The sequence below is a fragment of the Triticum aestivum genome, chromosome 7B, assembly GCF_018294505.1.
Source record: "Triticum aestivum cultivar Chinese Spring chromosome 7B, IWGSC CS RefSeq v2.1, whole genome shotgun sequence".
NCBI lineage: Eukaryota > Viridiplantae > Streptophyta > Magnoliopsida > Poales > Poaceae > Triticum > Triticum aestivum.
Genome location: NC_057813.1, coordinates 318,521,444 through 318,542,165, shown reverse-complemented (window position 1 = coordinate 318,542,165; position 20,722 = coordinate 318,521,444). Strand labels below are relative to the sequence as shown.

The window sequence follows — 20,722 nt, the reverse complement described above, 5'->3', positions numbered from 1 at the left end:
TTTGCCGGAGGCAAGGCGATGGGCCCTGATTGTATCCCCGAGGTGTGGAAAGGCCTCGGGGACATAGCGATAGTATGGCTAACCAAGGCTTTTCAACCTCATTTTTCGGGCAAACAAGATGCCAGAAGCATGGAGACGGAGTATATTAGTACCAATCTTCAAGAACAAGGGGGATGTTCGGAGTTGTACTAATTACCGTGGAATTAAGCTGATGAGCCATACAATGAAGCTATGGGAGAGGGTCATTGAGCACTGTTTAAGAAGAATGACAAGCGTGACCAAAAATCAGTTTCGTTTCATGCCTTGGAGGTTGACCATGGAAGCCATTTTCTTGGTACGACAACTTATGGAGAGATATAGGGAGCAAAAGGACTTGCATATGGTGTTCATTGACTTGGAGAAGACCTATGATAAGATACCGCGGAGTGTCATGTGATGGGCCTTGAAGAAACACAAAGTCCCAGCAAAGTACATTACCCTCATCAAGGACATGTACGATAATGTTGTGACAAGTGTTCGAACAAGTGATGTCGACACTGATGACTTCCCGATTAAGATAGGACTGCATCAGGGGTCAGTTTAGAGCCCTTATCTTTTTGCCTTGGTGATGGATGAAGTCACAACGGATATACAAGGAGATATGGTGCTAGTTGACGATAGTCGGACGAGGGTAAATGGGAAGTTAGAGTTATGGAGACAAACCTTGGAATCGAAAGGGTTTAGGCTTAGTAGAACTAAAACCGAGTACATGATGTGCGGTTTCAGTACTACTAGGTGTGAGGAGGAGGTTAGCCTTGATGGGCAGGTGGTATCTCAGAAGGACACCTTTTGATATTTGGAGTCAACGCTACACGAGGATGGGGGTATTGATGAAGATGTGAACCATCGAAGCAAAGCCGGATGGACGAAGTGGCGCCAAGCTTCTTGCATTCTTTGTAACGAGTGTGCCACAAAAGCTAAAAGGCAAGTTCCACAGGACGGCTGTTCGACCCGCAATGTTGTATGGTGCCGAGTGTTGGCTGACTAAAAGGCGACATGTTCAACAGTTAGGTGTGGCGGAGATGCGTATGTTGAGATGGATGTGTGGCCACACGAGGAAGGATAGAGTTCGGAATGATGATATACGAGATAGAGTTGGGGTAGCACCAATTGAAGATTAGCTTGTCCAACATCGTCTGAGATGGTTTGGGCATATTCAGCGCAGGCGAACGGCTTGGCTAAAGCGTGCGGAGAATGTCAAGAGAGGTCGGGGTAGACCGAATTTGACATGAGAGGAGTCCGTTAAGAGACCTGAAGGATTGGAGTATCACCAAAGAACTAGTTATGGACAGGGGTGCGTGGAAGCTTGCTATCCATGTGCCAGAGCCATGAGTTGGTCGCGAGATCTTATGGGTTTCACCTCTAGCCTACCCCAACTTGTTTGGGACTAAAGGCTTTGTTGTTGTTGTTGTTGTTGTTGTATGGGCAGCTACACCTTCAGTAAAGCATTGACATAGGCTACCATGTAATTGACTTTGATCAACCATGCTTTTGCCTGTTTTTAAATGCACAAGGTAGAGAATGCTCTACATTTCCTTTCACAGCCTCTTTGGTACCCATCATTTGGGTTGCAATCGATGGATTTCATTTGCGAAATCCAATATCTACTCGTTTGGCTGCCCGCGAATCAAGGATAGGATTTCATTCTAAGATTCCAGGGGGTGTAAGCTGTTAAACTTAGGGTTTGGGAAACTGCTCAACACCCTTAACGGGTGTGGCTATCTCATATATATAAAGGGGTACACGGAAGTGTACAATACAGACTACAAGACTTGTACAGAGGCTACGTATTTTATACAATCTAACACCCTCCCTCAATCTTAACTGTGCCTGAGGTACAGAGCAAGTTAAGATTGCGCCTACAACCTACAATCTGTGGTTGTGGTAGAGGCTTTGTGAAGATGTCAGCAAGTTGATCTTTAGATGAGATGAACTTGATGTGAAGTAGCTTCTGTACAACGCGTTCCCTCACAAAGTGAAAATCAACTTCGATGTGTTTCGTTCGGGCATGAAATGCTGGATTAGATGACAAGTATGTTGCACCGATGTTGTCACACGAAAGGATAGGTGGCTGAGCTTGAGATATGCCCAATTCCCTCAATAAGGATTGTACCCATTTGATCTCAGTAGTGGTATTGGCAACCGCGTTATACTCAGCTTCAGTACTGCAGCGAGACGTCGTAAACTGTTTGTGAGCATTCTAGGCGATCAAATTAGGACCAAGAAAGACTGCATATCCCCCTGTGGATCGCCTGTCGTCAGGACTCCCAGCCCAATCCGCATCTGAAAACGCCGAAAGCTCACATGAGGATGCAGGCTGAAGAAGTAGACCATACGAGGCAGTGAGACAGACATAGCACAGAATGCGCTTCACAATGACCAATGGGAAGTCTGAGGAGCATGAAGATACTGACACACACGATTGACTGCGTAGGAGATGTCCGGTCTAGTGATAGTCAAGTATTACAAACCTCCAGCAATACTGCAGTACTCAGTGGCATCATCAGAAGTGAGAGGATCTCCATCAACAACAGACAAACGATCGGTGGCAGACATAGGAGTAGTAGCAGGTTTGCACTTCAGCATACCAGCACGGCGCAACAGGTCCATAGAATACTTGTGCTGCGAAAGAGTCAATCCAGCAGAGGACCGAGCAACCTCCAAACCAAGAAAGTAGTGCAGAGTGCCCAAGTCTTTGACAGAAAACTCACCACTCAGAGCAGACAGGAGACAATCAGCAGCAACATCGGAAGAGCTGATGAGAATAATGCAATCAACATAGACCAACAGATACATCGTGACCTCAGGTCGCTGAAGAAGAAACAGTGATGTGTCAGCAGTCGACAGAACAAAACCAAGAGCTCGAAGCACGGAGCCAAGCCTAGCATGCCACGCGCGAGGAGCCTGCTTCAGCCCATATAGCGCGTGCCAGTAAGTAGGTGACACACGCACACCGCTGAAAGCCTAAGGAACAGGCGGCACATCAAGGGCATAAAGTCTATGGCGCAGGCGACCTCTAAGAAGAACGTCCCTCGTGTCCCGGTCCTTGACAAAACAATGGAACGGATGAAACTCGATGAAAACATTATTATCACGAGTAAGCCTAGGAACAGACAACAAACTACGTGTAGCGGAAGAAACTCGAAGGACATTGAGAAGATGTAATTGTTTAGGTTTATGAGTAAGAAGCGAAGTCTGACCAACATGTGATATGTGCATACCTGCTCCGTTGGCGGTGCGAACTTGATCATGACTACGATATGGCTCCTGAGTGGAGAGCTTGCCCATCTCACTCGTGAGGTGATGAGTAGCGCTCGTATCCATGTACCATGTCGGGTCGATAGGATATGATGGAGTGTGTCCATGCTCATGAGTGGCTTATCATTGCCTTTGCCGTTGTTGCCGATGCCAAGGAAGTCATGTTTGAAGCGGCGATGACAACGAGAGGTGATGTGCCCCGAAAGACCACAAAGCTGGCAAGGGAGCTGGACCCCGCACGAGGGGCAGCAAGCACACGGACGGCCACCCCCGGTCGTGGGCATGGGGCCGGCTGCGGGTAGGCGTGAGGTCGATGGAGTCGAAGGCACCACCTTGCCTCCAGCAGGTGGCTTGTAGGGCTTTCCTTTGCCGCGAATGGCGGCATTTGCAGAAGCAAAGCTCGGGTTGGGACGACGGGACTTCACGCGTTGTTCCACGGCGAGGAGGCGTGAGTAGAGCTCACGGGACTAGAGCGGGGTGTCACGACCATTGATGTTCTCGGCAAGGTTATCATAGTCGTCATCCAACCCGTTCATCACAACGTGGTGAAATCCTCGGGACGAAGAGGCTGGCCAATGGAGGCCAGAGTATCTGCGAGGCGCGTCATCTTGCCAAAGTAGTTGGTGAAGCTGAGGTCAAGAAGCTTGGTCTCCCCAAGCTCCATGCGGATGGCATGAGCACGCGCCTGCTGCTGAGACGTGAAGCTCGTGTGCAGAGCAGACCACGCCTCTCAAGAGGTGGCAGCGAAGAGGACCGGCGATGAAACCCCATCAGTGAGAGAGGACTGAGGATGGCTTGATCTTGAGCCACCCACGCATGATACGCCGGATGATGCGGCGGAGGACAAGGTAGTGTGCCATCAACATAACCCTCCAGGTAGCGGCTGCAAAGGAGCGGCAACACCTGCGCACGCCACAATATATAGTTATCCGTCGTGAGTTTCACTGGGATGAGGTGCGCGAAGTAGAACGGCGCAACAGCGGCGACATAATCCGGCAGAGACAGCGCAGCAGCATAGGGCGGCGTGTAGTAGCCCTGATGCCGAGCACCACCAGATGCACCGTGACATGACGCGATCGGAGGAACCGGCGGCGGCGTTGCGCTAAAGGGAGCCGCATCAGCAGCGCTGGAGGGAGTCACGGGCATCGCCGCGTTAGACACTGCGGGCGCTGCGATGTGAGGAATTGCAGACGGATCCGCGTAGGGCACCGCGGACGAAATCACGGGCGGACCCGCCTAGTGCGCCGCAGGCGGAATCACGGGCGGAGTCGCGTAGTGCCCCGCAGGCGTTGCATGGATCAGCCGAGGAGCCGCGGGCGCGACGTGGTGAGGAGACGCACGCGAAGCCGTGTACGGCACCACGGGCGCTGCGTAGAAAGCACCATAGGACGCCAGCGATGCATGTGTAGAATCGCCATAGCCCGCCCCAGACGGAGGAGGGGCGGACAGAACCGGCGGCGGCGGCTGATCTGAGGAAGTGTTGGCCATTGATGACGGGCCAGAGTAGACCGAGGCCAGCAGATGAGAAGACAGGAACGGCGAAGCAGTGGCCGCGGCAGAGGCGACGCGGCGGCGATCGGGCTTGGGGCAACAACGGAAGACATAGGACCAATCTGGGTTGATACCATGTTGAACTTAGGGTTTGGAAAACTGCTCAACACCCTTAACGGGTGTGGCTATCTCATGTATATAAGGGGTACACGAAAGTGTACAATACAAACTACAAGACTTGTACAGAGGCTACGTATTTTATACAGTCTAACATAAGCTTTGCCAACACCAAATCCCAGCCCCTCACCCGTCGTTCTCTTGGATTTCACTCGCCCCCTTCATCCTGACACCCTCGTATCCCTTCCCACCCTCCCCCGACGCCCACCACAGCCGCCGCCACCAGGCGCCCGCGACGAGCCTTCCCCTGATTCGAGCCTCCTTTCCACTTCCCCTCTCCTTCACTGGCTCTTGTTTCCACCACAAACCCCTGTTGCTCCGTCCCCTCCCCCTTGTTGCTTTGCGATCTCATCTCACAGCCGCTGAGCATCATAGCTCGATTCACCTTGCCTCCCGGGTAATTCTCCTCCTCCGCTTCTCCTCCCATCCCTTCTCTCTCACACACCCTTTCCCTTTTCCTTAGAATGAAAGGAGGCGATGTCTTGGCCGGTGGTGGCAACCTGCTGCGGCAAGGGCGCGGGCGGCGGCTCCTTGTTGTCGAACTGGAACAGCGAGGACCAGGCGAGGGAGGAGGCATGGCAGGCATACCTCGGGCAACAGCAGTTTTGTGTTGCCGGTTCGTGCAGTACTACAGGTGCCGGCCCATGTCGCTGTTGGGCGTGGAGGGCGCGGACGACGATAACCGGGTCGTCATGCCGCAGTTGGCGCTGGACCGGATTAGCTTGGTGCAGGTGGAGTACCTGCTGGCTTTCAGGTCTAGGACGTTGTCACCTTACACACCTGCCGTTGCGGTGTGCTCGAGTTCGTCACTAGGAGGGGTTCGTGCACGTGCCTGCTGACACCATGGCGCGGCTTGGACCGCGGGATGATGAGCTCGTTGTCAGATTCTGAACCTGCATCTTTAGTTAACAGTTCAGTTAGGTGTAGCCTAGCTGGCAAATACCGATTCAGAGTATCGGACGGCCCACGGTAGCTCCTTCACTGCGTCCAGCCGCCACCGTTGGATATGTTACCGTTTATTGTACCCCTTCATTTACTTTTCATCGTTAGCTAAAAAGCTCTGCGTACTTAACAGCCGGGTTGTGGCTGGCGTGAGGATTATTCTGAGTTCTTCCAGTTGCCAACTATGGGCTAGAACCCTAGATACCACTTGATGCGGAGCATCCCAAGGTCATCCCCATGGACCTACCGTCGTCTCACCAAGTGCCAAGTGGACCCATGACACGTACACGTGCAAGACCTCTCGAGACCGAGGTGACATCACCCTCTCGCAACTCCCTTTCGAATCACACGAGACATGTCTACTACCTCAAGCGGAAACACTTTGCATACTCAGGTACCAAGGAGTCAGCCATGGAGAAGCCAAGGAGCAACTACAATCGAAGGAGAGAAGCAATCACGAAGACGGAGGAGAAAAAGGCCAAGTCGGGACTTGCCCGGACGATCCGGACCGCCGTCCGGATGATCCGACCCCAGATCGGACGATCCGGACCCCGGCCCGGACGATCCGGCTACAGCGCGACATGAGAACAGCAAGCCCCCGAACGAAGCCGGATCATCCGGACGGACCCGGTCGTCCGGACCGGGACCCAGACATCTGGACAACCAAAAGCCTCCACGACACGTCCGGATCATCCGGATCCGGACGCTGCCCCGGACCATCCAAACCACCGAAGCCCGGATCATCCAGATGGTGCCTGCGTGCATGATTTGGGCCGAGGCCCATGTACTCCTTTGCCCCCCTAGACTATATATACTCCACCATTTTAGGGTTAGCATTGTGATAGCTTTTGAAGATAGAGCTTTGCTCATCCACCTGTTACCTACTCCTTTGGAGATCAAGGCCTCGTAGGAGAAGATCCCCCAAGTGGATTCAAGACCCCGTCTAGGAAAGATCCCCTCATGGATTCAAGATCTATTTCCTCACGGATTGGGATGAACTAGCTACCGTGTATCCTCCTTTGTTGGATTTTGATCGTGTATCTCTCTTTGTGTACTTGGATCTAGCACATGTGTAATCGAATCTCGTTGATTTGAGTGTTTTCCCTCTCTTGTGTTCATCGTGTTCTTCGTGTTCTTCGGGAATCGCCCTCCAAATCGTGAAAGATCGGCCCCTAGGGTTCCACCCTACATCATCACTGCTCCTCGTACAGCTATAATACACCTCAGATCTGAGTTCTACCTTGATTTCTTTCACATACTGTCTTAAATCGAGTGGTAGATTAGCTCGGGCCTGACACGTGCTCCTGACAAACATGTCACTCTGCAAGGCTCCTGACCACCAGCCAAGAAAGCGCCTCCTTTCTACTAGCATGTACAACACGCTATTACCGAGTAGTACAGTGAGATTGAAACTACACATGCTATTGGGAGTCATTTCAATGTAGAAATCCTTGTGGCAGCCAAACATGCTTTTTTGCAATTGGATTTCCATTCCACCAAATGAAATCCCAGCAAAGATTTCATTTCATTCCATTTCTACCAAATGAAATGAAAAGGGTGCCAAACGAGCTGTCAAAGAATATGTCATCCTTGTATTTAGAGTTTTTTTCTGCTAAATAGATGCAACCTAATATGCAAGATAAAGCCTTCACGGGAGATGGGTGCTAATTGCCAGTGAGCCGCCTTGCAATGCAGATAGCCAGCAGATAAAATCAAATGTAATCTTCTTGAACTAGTTACAGAGCATGATTCATGATCACCTACTTTATATCTTTCCACTGTGGTCGTACTCTGAACGCGAGCAGAATATGCAACTGTGACTGAATCAATCACAGAAGCAAGGAAGAAAAGGAACCATGTTTTTTTCACATAGCACAAAAATGTCTTAGGAGCACTGGAACATATCATGAAGTTAGCATGCACAATACAATCCGAACTATTTATACAGGCACACAGATATCACTTGACATATTTGCAGTATGACTGTAAGACTGATCAGAATTCAACACAGAGCACATGCATCAGTACCTGTACAGCCACCAATGTGCTTTCCACCTGAAACAACATAAAACAATTGGTCAGAAATCTGCACGCAACATCTGAACTGAAATCACAGCATATATGTACGTGAATTCCAGCAAGACAAATTGTAACAGGCAAGGCAAAGGGCAAATGTGCATATGTCTATCTATGCTTATTGAACACATCCACTAGAGATATTCCTTGTTAATTTGAGGAGAAACCATAAAGTATTTACAATACTAAGGTGATAAACAAAGGAGAAAAACACAAGGTTGATTTTCTTCTTCTTTACATACCAATGAAAACATTAGGGACGGTGGACTGTCCAGTCAACCTCTCTAACACCTTTTGCAGTTGTGGTCCCTGAGCACCTGAAAGGAGAAAAAATGTCAGTTGCACGAAAATACCAAGGTGCACATTAACATCCAAAACCATTGCCTTCTAAAATCTACACACTGTTCCTGGTGCTAGATGATTAGGGAAAAATCATAGTTGCAACTTCCTAAAGTACAAAGACACAAAATGAGTGATGATTCGTGCCAGTTTCAATATGCTAACATGAGCAGCTAAGTTTGTACCACCAAAACCATGGAAGGGCCAAGTCCTCACAAAATAGGGCACGTATCTTGTCTAATTTCAGATACACATGCAGATATTTAAGTAGTTATTTGACAGGTGGTGTATATGTGTGCGCATGTCACGTGAACTTCCAAAATCCACGCATGGTGCGGCTGGCAGAGTTCTTAGTTCAGGTGAGTCTGGCGAAGAGAGTACCATGTGATGCATGGATTTTGGAAGTTCAGGCAACTTTTGCTAGTACAATTATTATGGTTCAGAGTAGAACGAAAATTTTGACCAAAATAAGAAGAGCAAAGTGGAATACATGGTAGGGAAGCCGAACGTGGTGCATAAATGCAGCCTGGGGACATGTGTCATGCTAATTCTCTAAACCTGTTAAAGGAATACCGACTGAATATAGCAGGAGCACAGCATACAGAACTTTCAAATAGTTTGGAAGGCACAAACTTATATCCATCTAAAATCCCCAAACTGTTGACACACTTGAGTGGAATTGCACTGTACCATCCCAAAATTTCCAAATTAGGAATATTATTTATTTTAATAGGATTAATTAAAACTTGCTTGTGTTGCTTTCTTTTAGTTAATTTTGACTAGGATGTGCATTTTTTGGAGTTAAATGAATATTCAAATGAGAGGGAATAAAAGGATTTTCCAAAAAGTTTTTTTTTGGATTTTAAATTGGGTCTTTAAAAATATTCAAAACAATCATGAGAGGCGATAATACGACTTCTTCAAAATAATAGGTTGCAAATACTTTAAATATTTTTGGCTATTTATTTGAACTTAGAAAATATTTTCGGAATTGTCTAGAACCCTAAATTAATTTTCAAGGAATATTGATAAAGCACAAAATGTAGTTATAGAAATATTATATGTGGTATATTTAATATTTGAGGTGGAAATATCTTTTCTGTGCTCTATATTAGTAATTATAGTTTTGCAATATTTCTGAAAGTGATTCGGTATTTTACTTAACCAGTCAATTTCCTATTATCTAGTAATAAGAAAACAGTCCAACACTATGCGCGCAGCACAGGCATGCCTCTCTCTCTCTCTCTCTCTCTCTCTCTCTCTCTCTTTATCCTTTAACTGGGCTGAGCCCACTGTCCTTCTCCCTTTGTTTTATTTTCTTTCTATTGGGCTGCTTGCTGCTGGCCCAACTGTATCCCGAGCTCATGTAGGCTCGTTGCTTTCCTTCCTTCTCAGGAAATCTTGTAAGAACACGATGTGCCACCGCCTTGTTTTCTTTCATGCAAGCCACGCATACCCATCTCTCCTCCACCAATAAATATTTGACCATGTACTACTTCTCTCCCTTTTTCTCGCACCTAAACAATCTGTAGCCGCTCCATTGTCTTCTCAGCACAGCCGAAACCCAGCCGCTTCCTGGACAGGAGATTCAACGAATCGACCTCAAAAACTTCATCAAATAGGGAGGACTTCAATACGGAGAAGTTTCTCCTCGTCAAGACGAATCCATTCAGAGAAAGAAATTCATGTTTCGTCAATCGTATCTCTCCAGTTTTGTAATCTAGTTCAGAGGTATTTCCACACGAATTCATCAAATTTGTTGCACTTGTTTGTTCCTTGTCAAATTCCTTCTACGAGTAGCTTCAAATCAACGACCTACACAATGTTTATGCTGAAACTTTTCTGTTTCGGGCAGTTGGATCTATCTAGTTCGAGCCAACCCACACCAGAGCCATCTAAATTTCAAAGATGGTGCACTTCCGGCAAACTTCTGGCAAAATCGCAGATATTCTCATGATCCGTTTCACAAGGCGCATCCACTCATGTCATCCATTCAAAACAGGCATTTTTCAACTGCAGATCCAATCCAGAGGCCTGCCGTCCACTTTCCCGGCAAAATTTCTCTTTGCTCTATTTTGTCAACAGGAGATTATCTATATTATTGATCCAAATCAATGTGCTTTGTATCTACACCATAAGAGTTCCATCTATCATATTCCTTTTGAATATCTATATTATATAATATTTGTTGTTCATTTGGTTCTTTATTTGAATTTTGGGTCTATTTGATTGCAATCACTTCCAGTATAAATCGCGAGTAAATTCCGGAGAGCATTACTACATCAACGAGATATTAATTCTTCATCTGCTAAAAGCAAATTCACTTCTGACGATACGCATCCTATATTTACTATGCATTATTCCTTGTCGCCATATGTGTGTACTGTTTGTATTATGTAATATCGTGCTTAGCCTTGTTATGGTACACGTGGTTTGGGTGCCGAGTGACTCATGGAAATGGTGGGTGTATGTTCATAGCTGTAGGCGAGAATGCGCCATTGACAGAGCGCACTTGAGGTGAAAGAGTAGTTCCGGGACTTAATCAGGTGAATGCGTCCTTGGCGGAGCGGTCTAGAGTCCCTAGAGAATGTGCCACTATCAGAGCGCACTTGAGACTTCTGAAGTTCTTGTCATGTCAACCTAGGATCCTGAGGGTTCTCATGGGTGGGTAAATTGGAGGCGGTCTTGTTTGCCATGTGTCAACTGTACTTGAGTAAACCTTGACTAGTAAGTCGAAGTAGGTGAAGATAGTTTTCTGCAAAACAAAACCGGTGTTTCTTTTGTTATACTCCCTCCATTCCTAAATATAAGACCTTTTAGAGATTCCAATACGGACTACATATGGAGCAAAATGAGTGAATCTACACACTAAAATAGGTCTATATACATCCGTATGCAGTTCATATTGAAATCTCTAAAAGGGCTTATATTTAGAAATGGAGGGAGTACCTTGCATGTATATATAGGTCTGTTGTGTCATTTAGGTGATATTTGCCAATATATTCAATCTATTGACCCTTGCGGCTGCAACTTATCATGTTGTAGGATTTTATACGACGAGTAAGTGATGCGATGCAGGGTTACGACTTATGATGTCTATACTCAACTTCTGTTTGTGGCGTTGATGGACTCTTGAAGATCTTATTTGCTTTTCTGCTGTATTTATTTGTAAGGTAGCCTTGAGCTGAGCAGGTGTGTATTATATTAAAATCTGGATCTGTGATGTAATATTTGTGACATGTGGTTTATTCTTGATATTACGTGTACTGTGTGTGCTAGCTATTGATTCCAGGGACTAGCACAGTGAGCACATAGACTCAGATCTTATCAGGTCTGGTCGTTACATGCACACACGGTACTTTGAAGTAGTTTGTATACATCTCGTCCGTCCGTCCATCCGGTCCATGCTGCGACTTCGGTAGCGACTCACTAGCGCTCTTCATCGGCGATTCTTGCCGCCACATTCGGTTCAAAAAATCCACAAATCTCTCTCAAAATCTCTCCTTTCTTAAAGTTATTGAGCACTCTTCAGATCTAGCTCTCCCGAGGCATTTTGCGAGCCCAAATAAAGCCTACGAAGATAGACAGTTTAAGCTGTCAGAGGAATAAATCCCAAGTGAGCAACCAATCCCTAAGTCTTCCGACAGTGTGTGGGAGAACTGTGCAGGAGGCGGCAGGAGGAACTGCAGCCAAAAAAAAGAGATGAATGTCGGCAGGAGGAAACTCAACTTCGAAATGGTGACTAGGGATAAAGCGGCACACAAATGGTGCAACTCGTCCCAGTCTACTCCAATGGCACTGGACTTGAAAGCTTATAAAGGAGCAGGGAAGTGGGACTTCAAAGAGTGTTCAAAAGGGTGATGCTAGAGAAAGAAAGGGAGATGCGGGGGCTAAAATTGATGACCTGGAAAAAGACAAAGTTATGAAGGGAAAGAAGAAGCTCGGAGATAAGTTGGAGGAGTTGAAGGTGACCGATAACCCTATGCTTAAACAGACGGGGAAGCGAACCACCTTCAAGCGCCAGGAGAGAACCAAGTCAGCCCAGCAGAGATCGGTCAGCGAACCAGAATCAAGAAAGAGAGAGCTGATGGATATGCCCATATGGGTATAGAGCTGGGATTGGAAATTGTGAAGAAAGGCTGGATGGAGATTGGCACGGTAGCTGGAGAATAGTTGGTTGAAAATAATGGTGAAAAGGAAAGGGAATCCAGAACAGGTCTAACATCGTCCTCAAGTGGAAATGAGGAACCCGGCGAATTTGACCAGCAAAAATTATGGTCGCTCACCCTCCCAAATAAAGGTGCTTCACTTATGGAGTCTACCTACAAACAGCTTACTAGTATGGCAGAGCTACAAAGCAGAGGCATGGAGGTAGAACCTCGCTGTCCTATATGTTTCAGATTAGTAGAAGAGGGGGGGACATTGATTTTTTTCTCAACATAGCCAGTCCCAAGCCCGGGTAAAGGAGGAAGGTTGTGATAGGCTTGGCGAGCCAACGTAAAAACTCAGCCACTCCTATGGAGATGAAACCCAAAAGATTTTCGTTGGGGCGTAACCCTCTCAGCGACGCGCTACATCGGAACCCGGGTGTGGTGGAAAATGGGCAAGGGCCGGGCCGTCACCCCCAAGGTGGCGCGCCGTATCTTCATCCGGATACGGTGGCAAGTGAGCGAGGATCAGGTCGTCGCATCCTTAGTGGCGCGCTACATCGGCGCCCGGATGTAGTGGAAAATGAGCAAGGGTCTTCGCATTTGACTCGACGAGTGCGAAGGGTAAGGAAGCTAGCCGAGCCTAGGAGGATTCGCTCAGGTAGCTGGAACGTAGGGTCTCTGACAGGAAAGCTTCGGGAGCTAGTTGATGCAGCGGTGAGGAGAGGTGTTGATATCCTTTGCGTCCAAGAAACCAAATGGAGAGGACAGAAGGCGAAGGAGGTGGAGGATACCGGCTTCAAGCTGTGGTACACGGGGACGGCTGCAAACAGAAATGGCGTAGCCATCTTGATCAACAAGAGCCTCAAGTATGGAGTGGTAGACGTCAAGAGACGTGGGGACTAGATTATCCTGGTCAAGCTGGTAGTTGAGGACTTGGTTCTTGATGTTATCAGCGCGTATGCCCCGCAAGTAGGCCACAACGAGAACACCAAGAGGGAGTTCTGGGAAGGCCTGGAAGACATGGTTAGGAGTGTACCGATTGGTGAGAAGCTCTTCATAGGAGGAGACCTCAATGGCCACGTGGGTACATCTAACACAGGTTTTGAAGGGGCGCATGGGGGCTTTGGCTATGGCATCAGGAATCAAGAAGGAGAAGATGTCTTAAGCTTTGCTCTAGCCTACAACATGATTGTAGCTAACACCCTCTTTAGAAAGAGAGAATCACATCTGGTGACTTTTAGTAGTGGCCAACACTCTAGCCAGATTGATTTCATCCTCTCGAAAAGAGAAGATAGGCGTGCGTGCCTAGACTGTAAGGTGATACCTAGAGAGAGTGTTGTACCCCAGCATAAGTTGGTGGTTGCTGACTTCCGCTTTCGGATTCGTGTCCAGCGGGATAAGCGTGCCAAAGTCGCTAGAACGAAGTGGTGGAAGCTCAAGGGGGAGGTAGCTCAGGCGTTCAAGGAGAGGGTCATTAAGGAGGGCCCTTGGGAGGAAGGAGGGGATGCGGACAATGTGTGGATGAAGATGGTACCTCAGAAGGACACCTTTTCGTATTTGGGGTCAATGCTACAGGAGGATGGGGGTATTGGTGAAGATGTGAACCATCAAATCAAAGCCGGATGGATGAAGTGGCGCCAAGCTTCTGGCATTCTCTGTGACAAGAGAGTGCCACAAAAGCTAAAAGGCAAGTTCTACAGGACGGTGGTTCGACCCGCAATGTTGTATGGCGCTGAGTGTTGGCCGACTAAAAGGTGACATGTTCAACAGTTAGGTGTGGCGGAGATGCGTATGTTGAGATGGATGTGTGGCCACACGAGGAAGGATCGAGTCCGGAATGATGATATACGAGATAGAGTTGAGGTAGCACCAATTGAAGAGAAGCTTGTAAAACATCGTCTGAGATGGTTTGGGCATATTCAGCGCAGGCCTCCAGAAGCTCCAGTGCATAGCGGACGGCTAAAGCGTGCGGAGAATGTCAAGAGAGGGCGGGGTAGACCGAATTTGACATGGAAGGAGTCCGTTGGAGTATCACCAAAGAGCTAGCTATGGACAGGGGTGCGTGGAAGCTTGCTATCCATGTGCCAGAGCCATGAGTTGGTTGCGAGATCTTAGGGGTTTCACCTCTAGCCTACCCCAACTTGTTTGGGACTAAAGGCTTTGTTGTTGTTGTTGTTGTTGTTGTAAGAAAGTCAAGGAGGAGTGGAGAAGTTTAAACCTGGAGCTGTCAGCAGCGCTAGTACTTCCATGGTTAACGCCAACAGTGCTAAGAAGGAGGGAAGATTCAAAAGCAACGCTCCTGGGCCAGCGGCGTGGCCCACTCGCGAGAAAAGGCTTCCCTAGTGGCTTGCAAGCCCGAACTAGGCCCGATAAGGGTGTAATAGGCTAGCGTGTATAAGTAGGTGAGCTGGGAGTTCTTCCTCGGCTTGGCATGGGATGAGGCTTCGGACGGCACCACTCTGTAATTCGAATCCGCTGTGAGGGAGGTTGGGAGGAACAGCTATGAATTCCACCTAAATTCCTAGATCGATCTCGAATGCATAGCTCGTATCTTACAATTTGCATCAGAGCTGTTCGTCCTGGAGTAGAACCACCACCAGTACCCCACTCGATTCAAGGAGAGAAGGCGAGAGGAAGTCATGGAGGATCTGTCCGAGGAAGGGCGTCCGATCTACGAGTTGCTCAAGGGCGACATGGCCGGAACCATCGACAAGCAGCTTCGGGAGCAAAGGAATGATTTGGTTCAGGCCGTCCGCAAGATGCTCGACGAAACATCTGCCAGCTTGGAAGAGGTCATCACCAAGCAAGTCGACACAATTCAAGAGGATCTCACCGGCTAGATCAACCAGGTACGAGCCGAAATCGAGAAGGTCAAGGAAAACAGACAGGATCTGGGATCAAGCCGCGTGATTACGCCTAAGAAGCTGTTCTCGGCAGCGGCGACCGCGTCAGTTGAGGAACAGGGTGAAGGCAAGGAAAATAGAGGCCGACCACAGACTCTGTATGTTCCTCCCGCTGCCAGAAGTTTGGGTACTTCCAGATCGACCCCGGTGAGACCGTTCTCTACCCATGAGCCCAACAGAACTGTAACCTCTGATGTGAACACCAGGGTAGAACTACCTCGATTCGATGGTGGCAAACTCGCTGTGAAGACCAGTTTCAATTATGGGCAGTTCATCCTCAGTTCTGGGTGTCGTTGGCGTCAGCTCAGTCTGAAAGTGCTGCAGCCCGTTGGCTTGAATCAGTACAGCGCAGAGCACCAAATGTTAACTGGGAGGAATTCTGCAGCTTACTACATTCCAGATTTGCTAGGAACCAACATCAGCAGTTAATCAGGAGGTTGTTTCACATAGCTCAGACCTCCAGTGTTGAAGATTATGTAGAAAGGTTTTCAGAGTTATATGATCAGCTGACGGCTTATGAATCGGCTCCAGATCCCTTGCACTATGTTACCAGATTCATGGATGGATTGAAACTAGCAGTGAAGGTGTAGGTAGCTATTCAGAAACCCAAGGATCTGGATTCAGCTTATGAACTCGCACTGTTACTGGAAGAGATAGGAGACGGACAGACCCCCATCAACAGTCAACAGTCGAGGAGAGCTACAGCACTACCTCTGCCACTTCCTCCAACAAGGCAGAAGTATAATGAAGAAAGGAGACCAGCTGAATCTCAGAAATCCCAGATAGGGGACAAATGGACAGCATTCAGAAACTACAGAAGAGCTAAGGGTCTATGTTATATTTGTGGTGAGAAGTGGTCGAAGGACCATCAGTGCAAGGCTTCAGTACAGTTACATGTAGTGCAAGAGATGATCGACCATTTGCAAGAATCTGACCTGTCAGGAGAAGAGGAATTTGCTGAGCAAGGGCAAGCCAACATGCTTTGTGCTTCCATTAACAAGGATAGCACTTCAGAGAAAACAATCCTGCTGTCAGTAATTGTGAAGAACACTCCTATGATATTTCTGATCGATTCAGGGAGCACTCATTCGTTCATCAATGACAAATACAAATACCTGTTTCCAGATGCTAAGAAAGTCAGACCAATGAAGGTCACTATTGCTAATGGAGCCACTTTGATCTGTGAACAAACCATACCAGAGTGCAAGTGGAGCTGTGATGATCATCAGTTTTCTAGTGATTCAGGCTCTTAGACCTTGGCATGCATGATGGAATAATTGGTCTGGATTGGTTGGCGACACACAGTCTTATGCAAGTAGATTGGCAGCAGAAATGGATGGCCTTCCAATATCAAGGAAAACGAGTAACATTACAAGGAACTGCTCCAGAAGAGTTTTGCTCTCACAGTGCTGTCTATTTGTATAGACCTTCCAGAAGAGGAATCCCAACATCTGCCTGAAGAAATTAAACAAGTCATAGAGAAATACTCAGAAGTTTTTGCAGCTCCTAAACATTTGCCACCTAGGAGGCATTGTGATCACAGAATTCCCTTAATTCCTGGAGCTTGCCCAGTGGTAAAAAGACCTTACAGAATTCCACCTCATTTGAAGGATGAGTTGGAAAAACAAATTGCTGAAATGCTGCAGTCTGGAGTTATTCGGCCAAGTAGCAGCCCTTTTTCATCCCCAATTCTCATGGTGAGGAAGAAGGATGGCACTTGGAGAATGGTGGTAGACTACAGACACCTCAATGCTCTTACTCTCAAAAGTAAATATCCCTTGCCTGTTATTGATGAATTGTTGGATGAATTATCTGGAGCTGCCTGATTTTCTAAGCTTGACTTAAGAGGATACCATCAAATAAGACTAGCACCAGGAGAAGAATATAAGACTGCATTTTCCACTCATAATGGACACTTTAATTCCTGGTGGTTGCTTTTGGTCTGACTGGAGGTCCTGGAACTTTCCAAGGCACCATGAATATTGATTTGTCCCCTGTCCTCAGGAAGTATGCAGTGTGCTTCTTCGATGACATTCTTATCTTCAGCAAGACTCTCAGAGAACATATTGAACACTTGTCTGCTGTATTGCAAATTATGGAAGAAAAACAGTGGAAGGTTAAACTAAGCAAGTGTGAATTTGCCAAACAGCAAGTATCCTACCTAGGGCATGTCATTAGTGCTCAAGGAGTCTCTACTGATCCCAGTAAAATTACAGTTGTTGCTAATTGGCCAACTCCCACTAATACCAAGGAAGTGAGGGGATTTTTGGGTTTGACAGGATACTACAGAAAATTCATCAAATCATATGGAGTGATCAGTAAACCTCTTACTGAATTGCTAAGGAAGGGTACTGTTTTTGTATGGAATCCAATGGCTGAAGAAACATTCTCTACACTTAAGAAGTCCCTGATCTCAACTCCAGTTTTAGCCCTGCCAGATTTTTCACAACCTTTCATGATTGAGACAGATGCTTGTGACACTGGAATAGGGGCAGTTCTAATGCAAAAAGGGCACCCTCTGGCCTTTGTGAGCAAGGCTTTAGGTCCAAGAAACAAAGGTTTGTCTGTATATGAAAAGGAGTACATGGCAATACTTTTAGCTGTAGAAACTTGGAGGCCATATCTGCAAATGCAGCAGTTTATAATCAAGACCGATCAGAAAAGTTTGTCACATATAGCTGATCAAAGATTACACACTCCCTGGTAGCAGAAGGCTTACACAAAGTTGATGAGTCTTGACTATGAAATTCATTACAAAAAGGGAAGTGATAATACAGCAGTTGATGCCCTTTCCAGAAGGCCTCATCAAGCAGCCCAGTCATTTGCAATATCTGGTGTTTCGCCAAGTTGGTTGCAGGAGATAGCTCAAGGTTATGCCTCTGATGCTTCTACCATGGACATCATTCAGCAGCTGGCTGTGGATCCTAAATCTAAACCCCCATATACATTGGTTAATGGTCTACTTAGACACAAAGGCTGCATCTGGATTGGTGAACAAACATTGCTTAAAAGGGCAACCTGGTGCATGTAGCTCCCGCTTGCGCAGGGTCCAGGGAAGGGTCCGACCACTTTGGGTCTATAGTACGCAGCCTTTCCCTACATTTCTGTAAGAGGCTGTTTCCAGGACTTGAACCTATGACCTCATGGTCACAAGGCAGCAGCTTTACCACTGCGCCAAGGCTCCCCTTCGTGAACAAACATTGCTTCAGGACAAAATATTCCAGGCATTCCATGACAGCCCAATTGGGGGGCACTCAGGGTTCCCTGTTAGATATAACAGAATACATTCCCTGTTCAGGTGGAAAGGGATGAAAAGTTACATCAAACAGAGAGTCCAATCTTGTTTAATTTGCCAAAAGGCCAAACCAGAAAGGATTAACTACCCAGGATTGTTATCTCCATTGCCTGTTCCAAAGAAGGCTTGGGAAACTGTCACTATGGATTTCATCTCTGGATTGCCCAGTTCTGAAGCTTTTGATTGTCTGATGGTTGTTATTGACAAGTTCACAAGATATGGTCATTTTATTCCAATCAAACATCCATATACTGCTCCTAAAATTGCTGAGATCTTCTTGGAGAATGTGTATAAGCTGCATGGCATGCCTGAGTTTATTGTGTCTGACAGGGACCCAGTCTTTACCAGTGTATTTTGGCAACATCTTATCAAAAGAACAGGTGCTGTCTTGAATATGAGCATGGCGTATCACCCTGAAACTGATGGACAGACTGAGAGAGTGAATCACCAGATGCTTTGTCAGTGCCCATCCCAAGAAATGGAAAAAGTGGATTTCCTTGTGTGAATTCTGGTACAACACCAACTGGCATTCAGCAGTGGGAAAAACTCCATTTGAAGTGCTTTATGGGCACAGTCCTAGATACTTTGGAATCACTCCATCTGATACTATTGATCCACCAGATGTCCAGCAATGGCTAGAGGAGAGAGAAGTCATCAATCAGTCTGTGAGACAGCATCTCCTTAGGGCCCAACAGCGAATGAAGAATTATGCAGATAAACATCGAACTGACAGGCAGTTTGCAGTTGGACAGGAGGTATTTCTGTAATTGCAACCTTATGTAGAGTCTTCTGTTGTTCACAGGGCCAACCATAAGCTGTCATTTAAGTTTTATGGACCATAATAAGATCTTAGAGCGTATTGGAGAGGTGGCTTATCGATTGGAACTTCCAGAATCAAGCAAGATACACCCAGTCTTTCATGTTTCTCAGCTCAAGCAATACATAAAGCTTCCTTCTCAGGTACAATCGTCACTTCCTTCTGATCTTTCACTCATTCAGATTCCTGTGCGAGTGTTGCAACAGAGAATCAGGCGCAAAGGGGACCGTACCGTTGCTCAAGTACTTGTGGCTTGGAGTAATTCATCGCCCCAGGAGGCCACCTGGGAGGATACTGATTCCTTGAAGCAAAAGTTTCCAAGAGCTCCGGCTTGGGGACAAGCCGGTCTTCAACGGCGGGGGGGTGTCAGCAGCCCTAGTACTTCCATGGATAACGCCAACAGTGCTGAGAAGGAGGGAAGATTCAAAGGCAACACTCCTGGGCCAGCGGCGCAGCCCACTCACGAGAAAAGGCTTCCCCAGTGGCTTGCAAGCCCGAACTGGGCCCGATAAGGGTGTAATAGGCTAGCGTGTATAAGTAGGTGAGCTGGGAGTTCTTCTTCCTCGGCTTGGCACTGGATGAGGCTTCGGCCGGCACCACTCTGTAATTCGAATCCGCTGTGAGGGAGGTTGGGAGGAACAGCTATGAATTCCACCTAAATTCCTAGATCGATCTCGAACCCATAGCTCGTATCTTACAGGAGCATATCAGGTTGCTTGTAGCTGGCTGTACCAATGCTACAAGCACCCTAGAACAGATCCTTACATCATCAGAGGAGGATAAAATAAAATCTTGCTCACTCCTTCGGCGCTGGTGGTGTGAACGCCATAAGGCAAACTCGGGCGAAGGCCCCATCTTGCTTGAGCATATTTGCTCTTCTGTTAATTACCATCTTATGAATGTAACGGAGAGCAAAAAGACTGCTAAAGGGCAAAAGCAGCAGCTAAACCACAAATTGTCTCGGCCACCGGCTGGGATTCTCAAGATTAACACTGATGCCGCTTTCCACAGGGACTCCAACTCTGGCGGCTGGGGACTCATTATCAGAAATGACCAATGTAAGGCGATGGCTGCAGGTGCGGGTAACGGAAACCTTGGCATTGTTGTATGCTATTAAAATGTCGATGGGGCACGACAGAGTAATGTTTGAAACTGATTCAATGCAACTGATGAGGGCAGTGAACTCTGAAGTCTATGATCTAGCGGAACTAGGAGCAATTGTCTGTTTGTTTGG

At 47.2% G+C, this 20,722-nt stretch overlaps 1 protein-coding gene across 1 annotated transcript in view; it reads right to left on the bottom strand.

Annotated features, from left to right (window-relative positions):
- LOC123162676 (monothiol glutaredoxin-S10) overlaps nucleotides 1–20,722 on the bottom strand; it is a 23,334-nt gene that overhangs the window by 1,229 nt on the left and 1,383 nt on the right. Inside the window, exons 3-4 of the mRNA XM_044580455.1 lie at nucleotides 8,226–8,300; nucleotides 7,936–7,962 (exon numbers count right to left, since the gene is read on the bottom strand). Coding sequence (XP_044436390.1) covers nucleotides 7,936–7,962; nucleotides 8,226–8,300 — 102 coding nt within the window. The remainder of the gene's footprint in view (nucleotides 1–7,935; nucleotides 7,963–8,225; nucleotides 8,301–20,722) is intronic.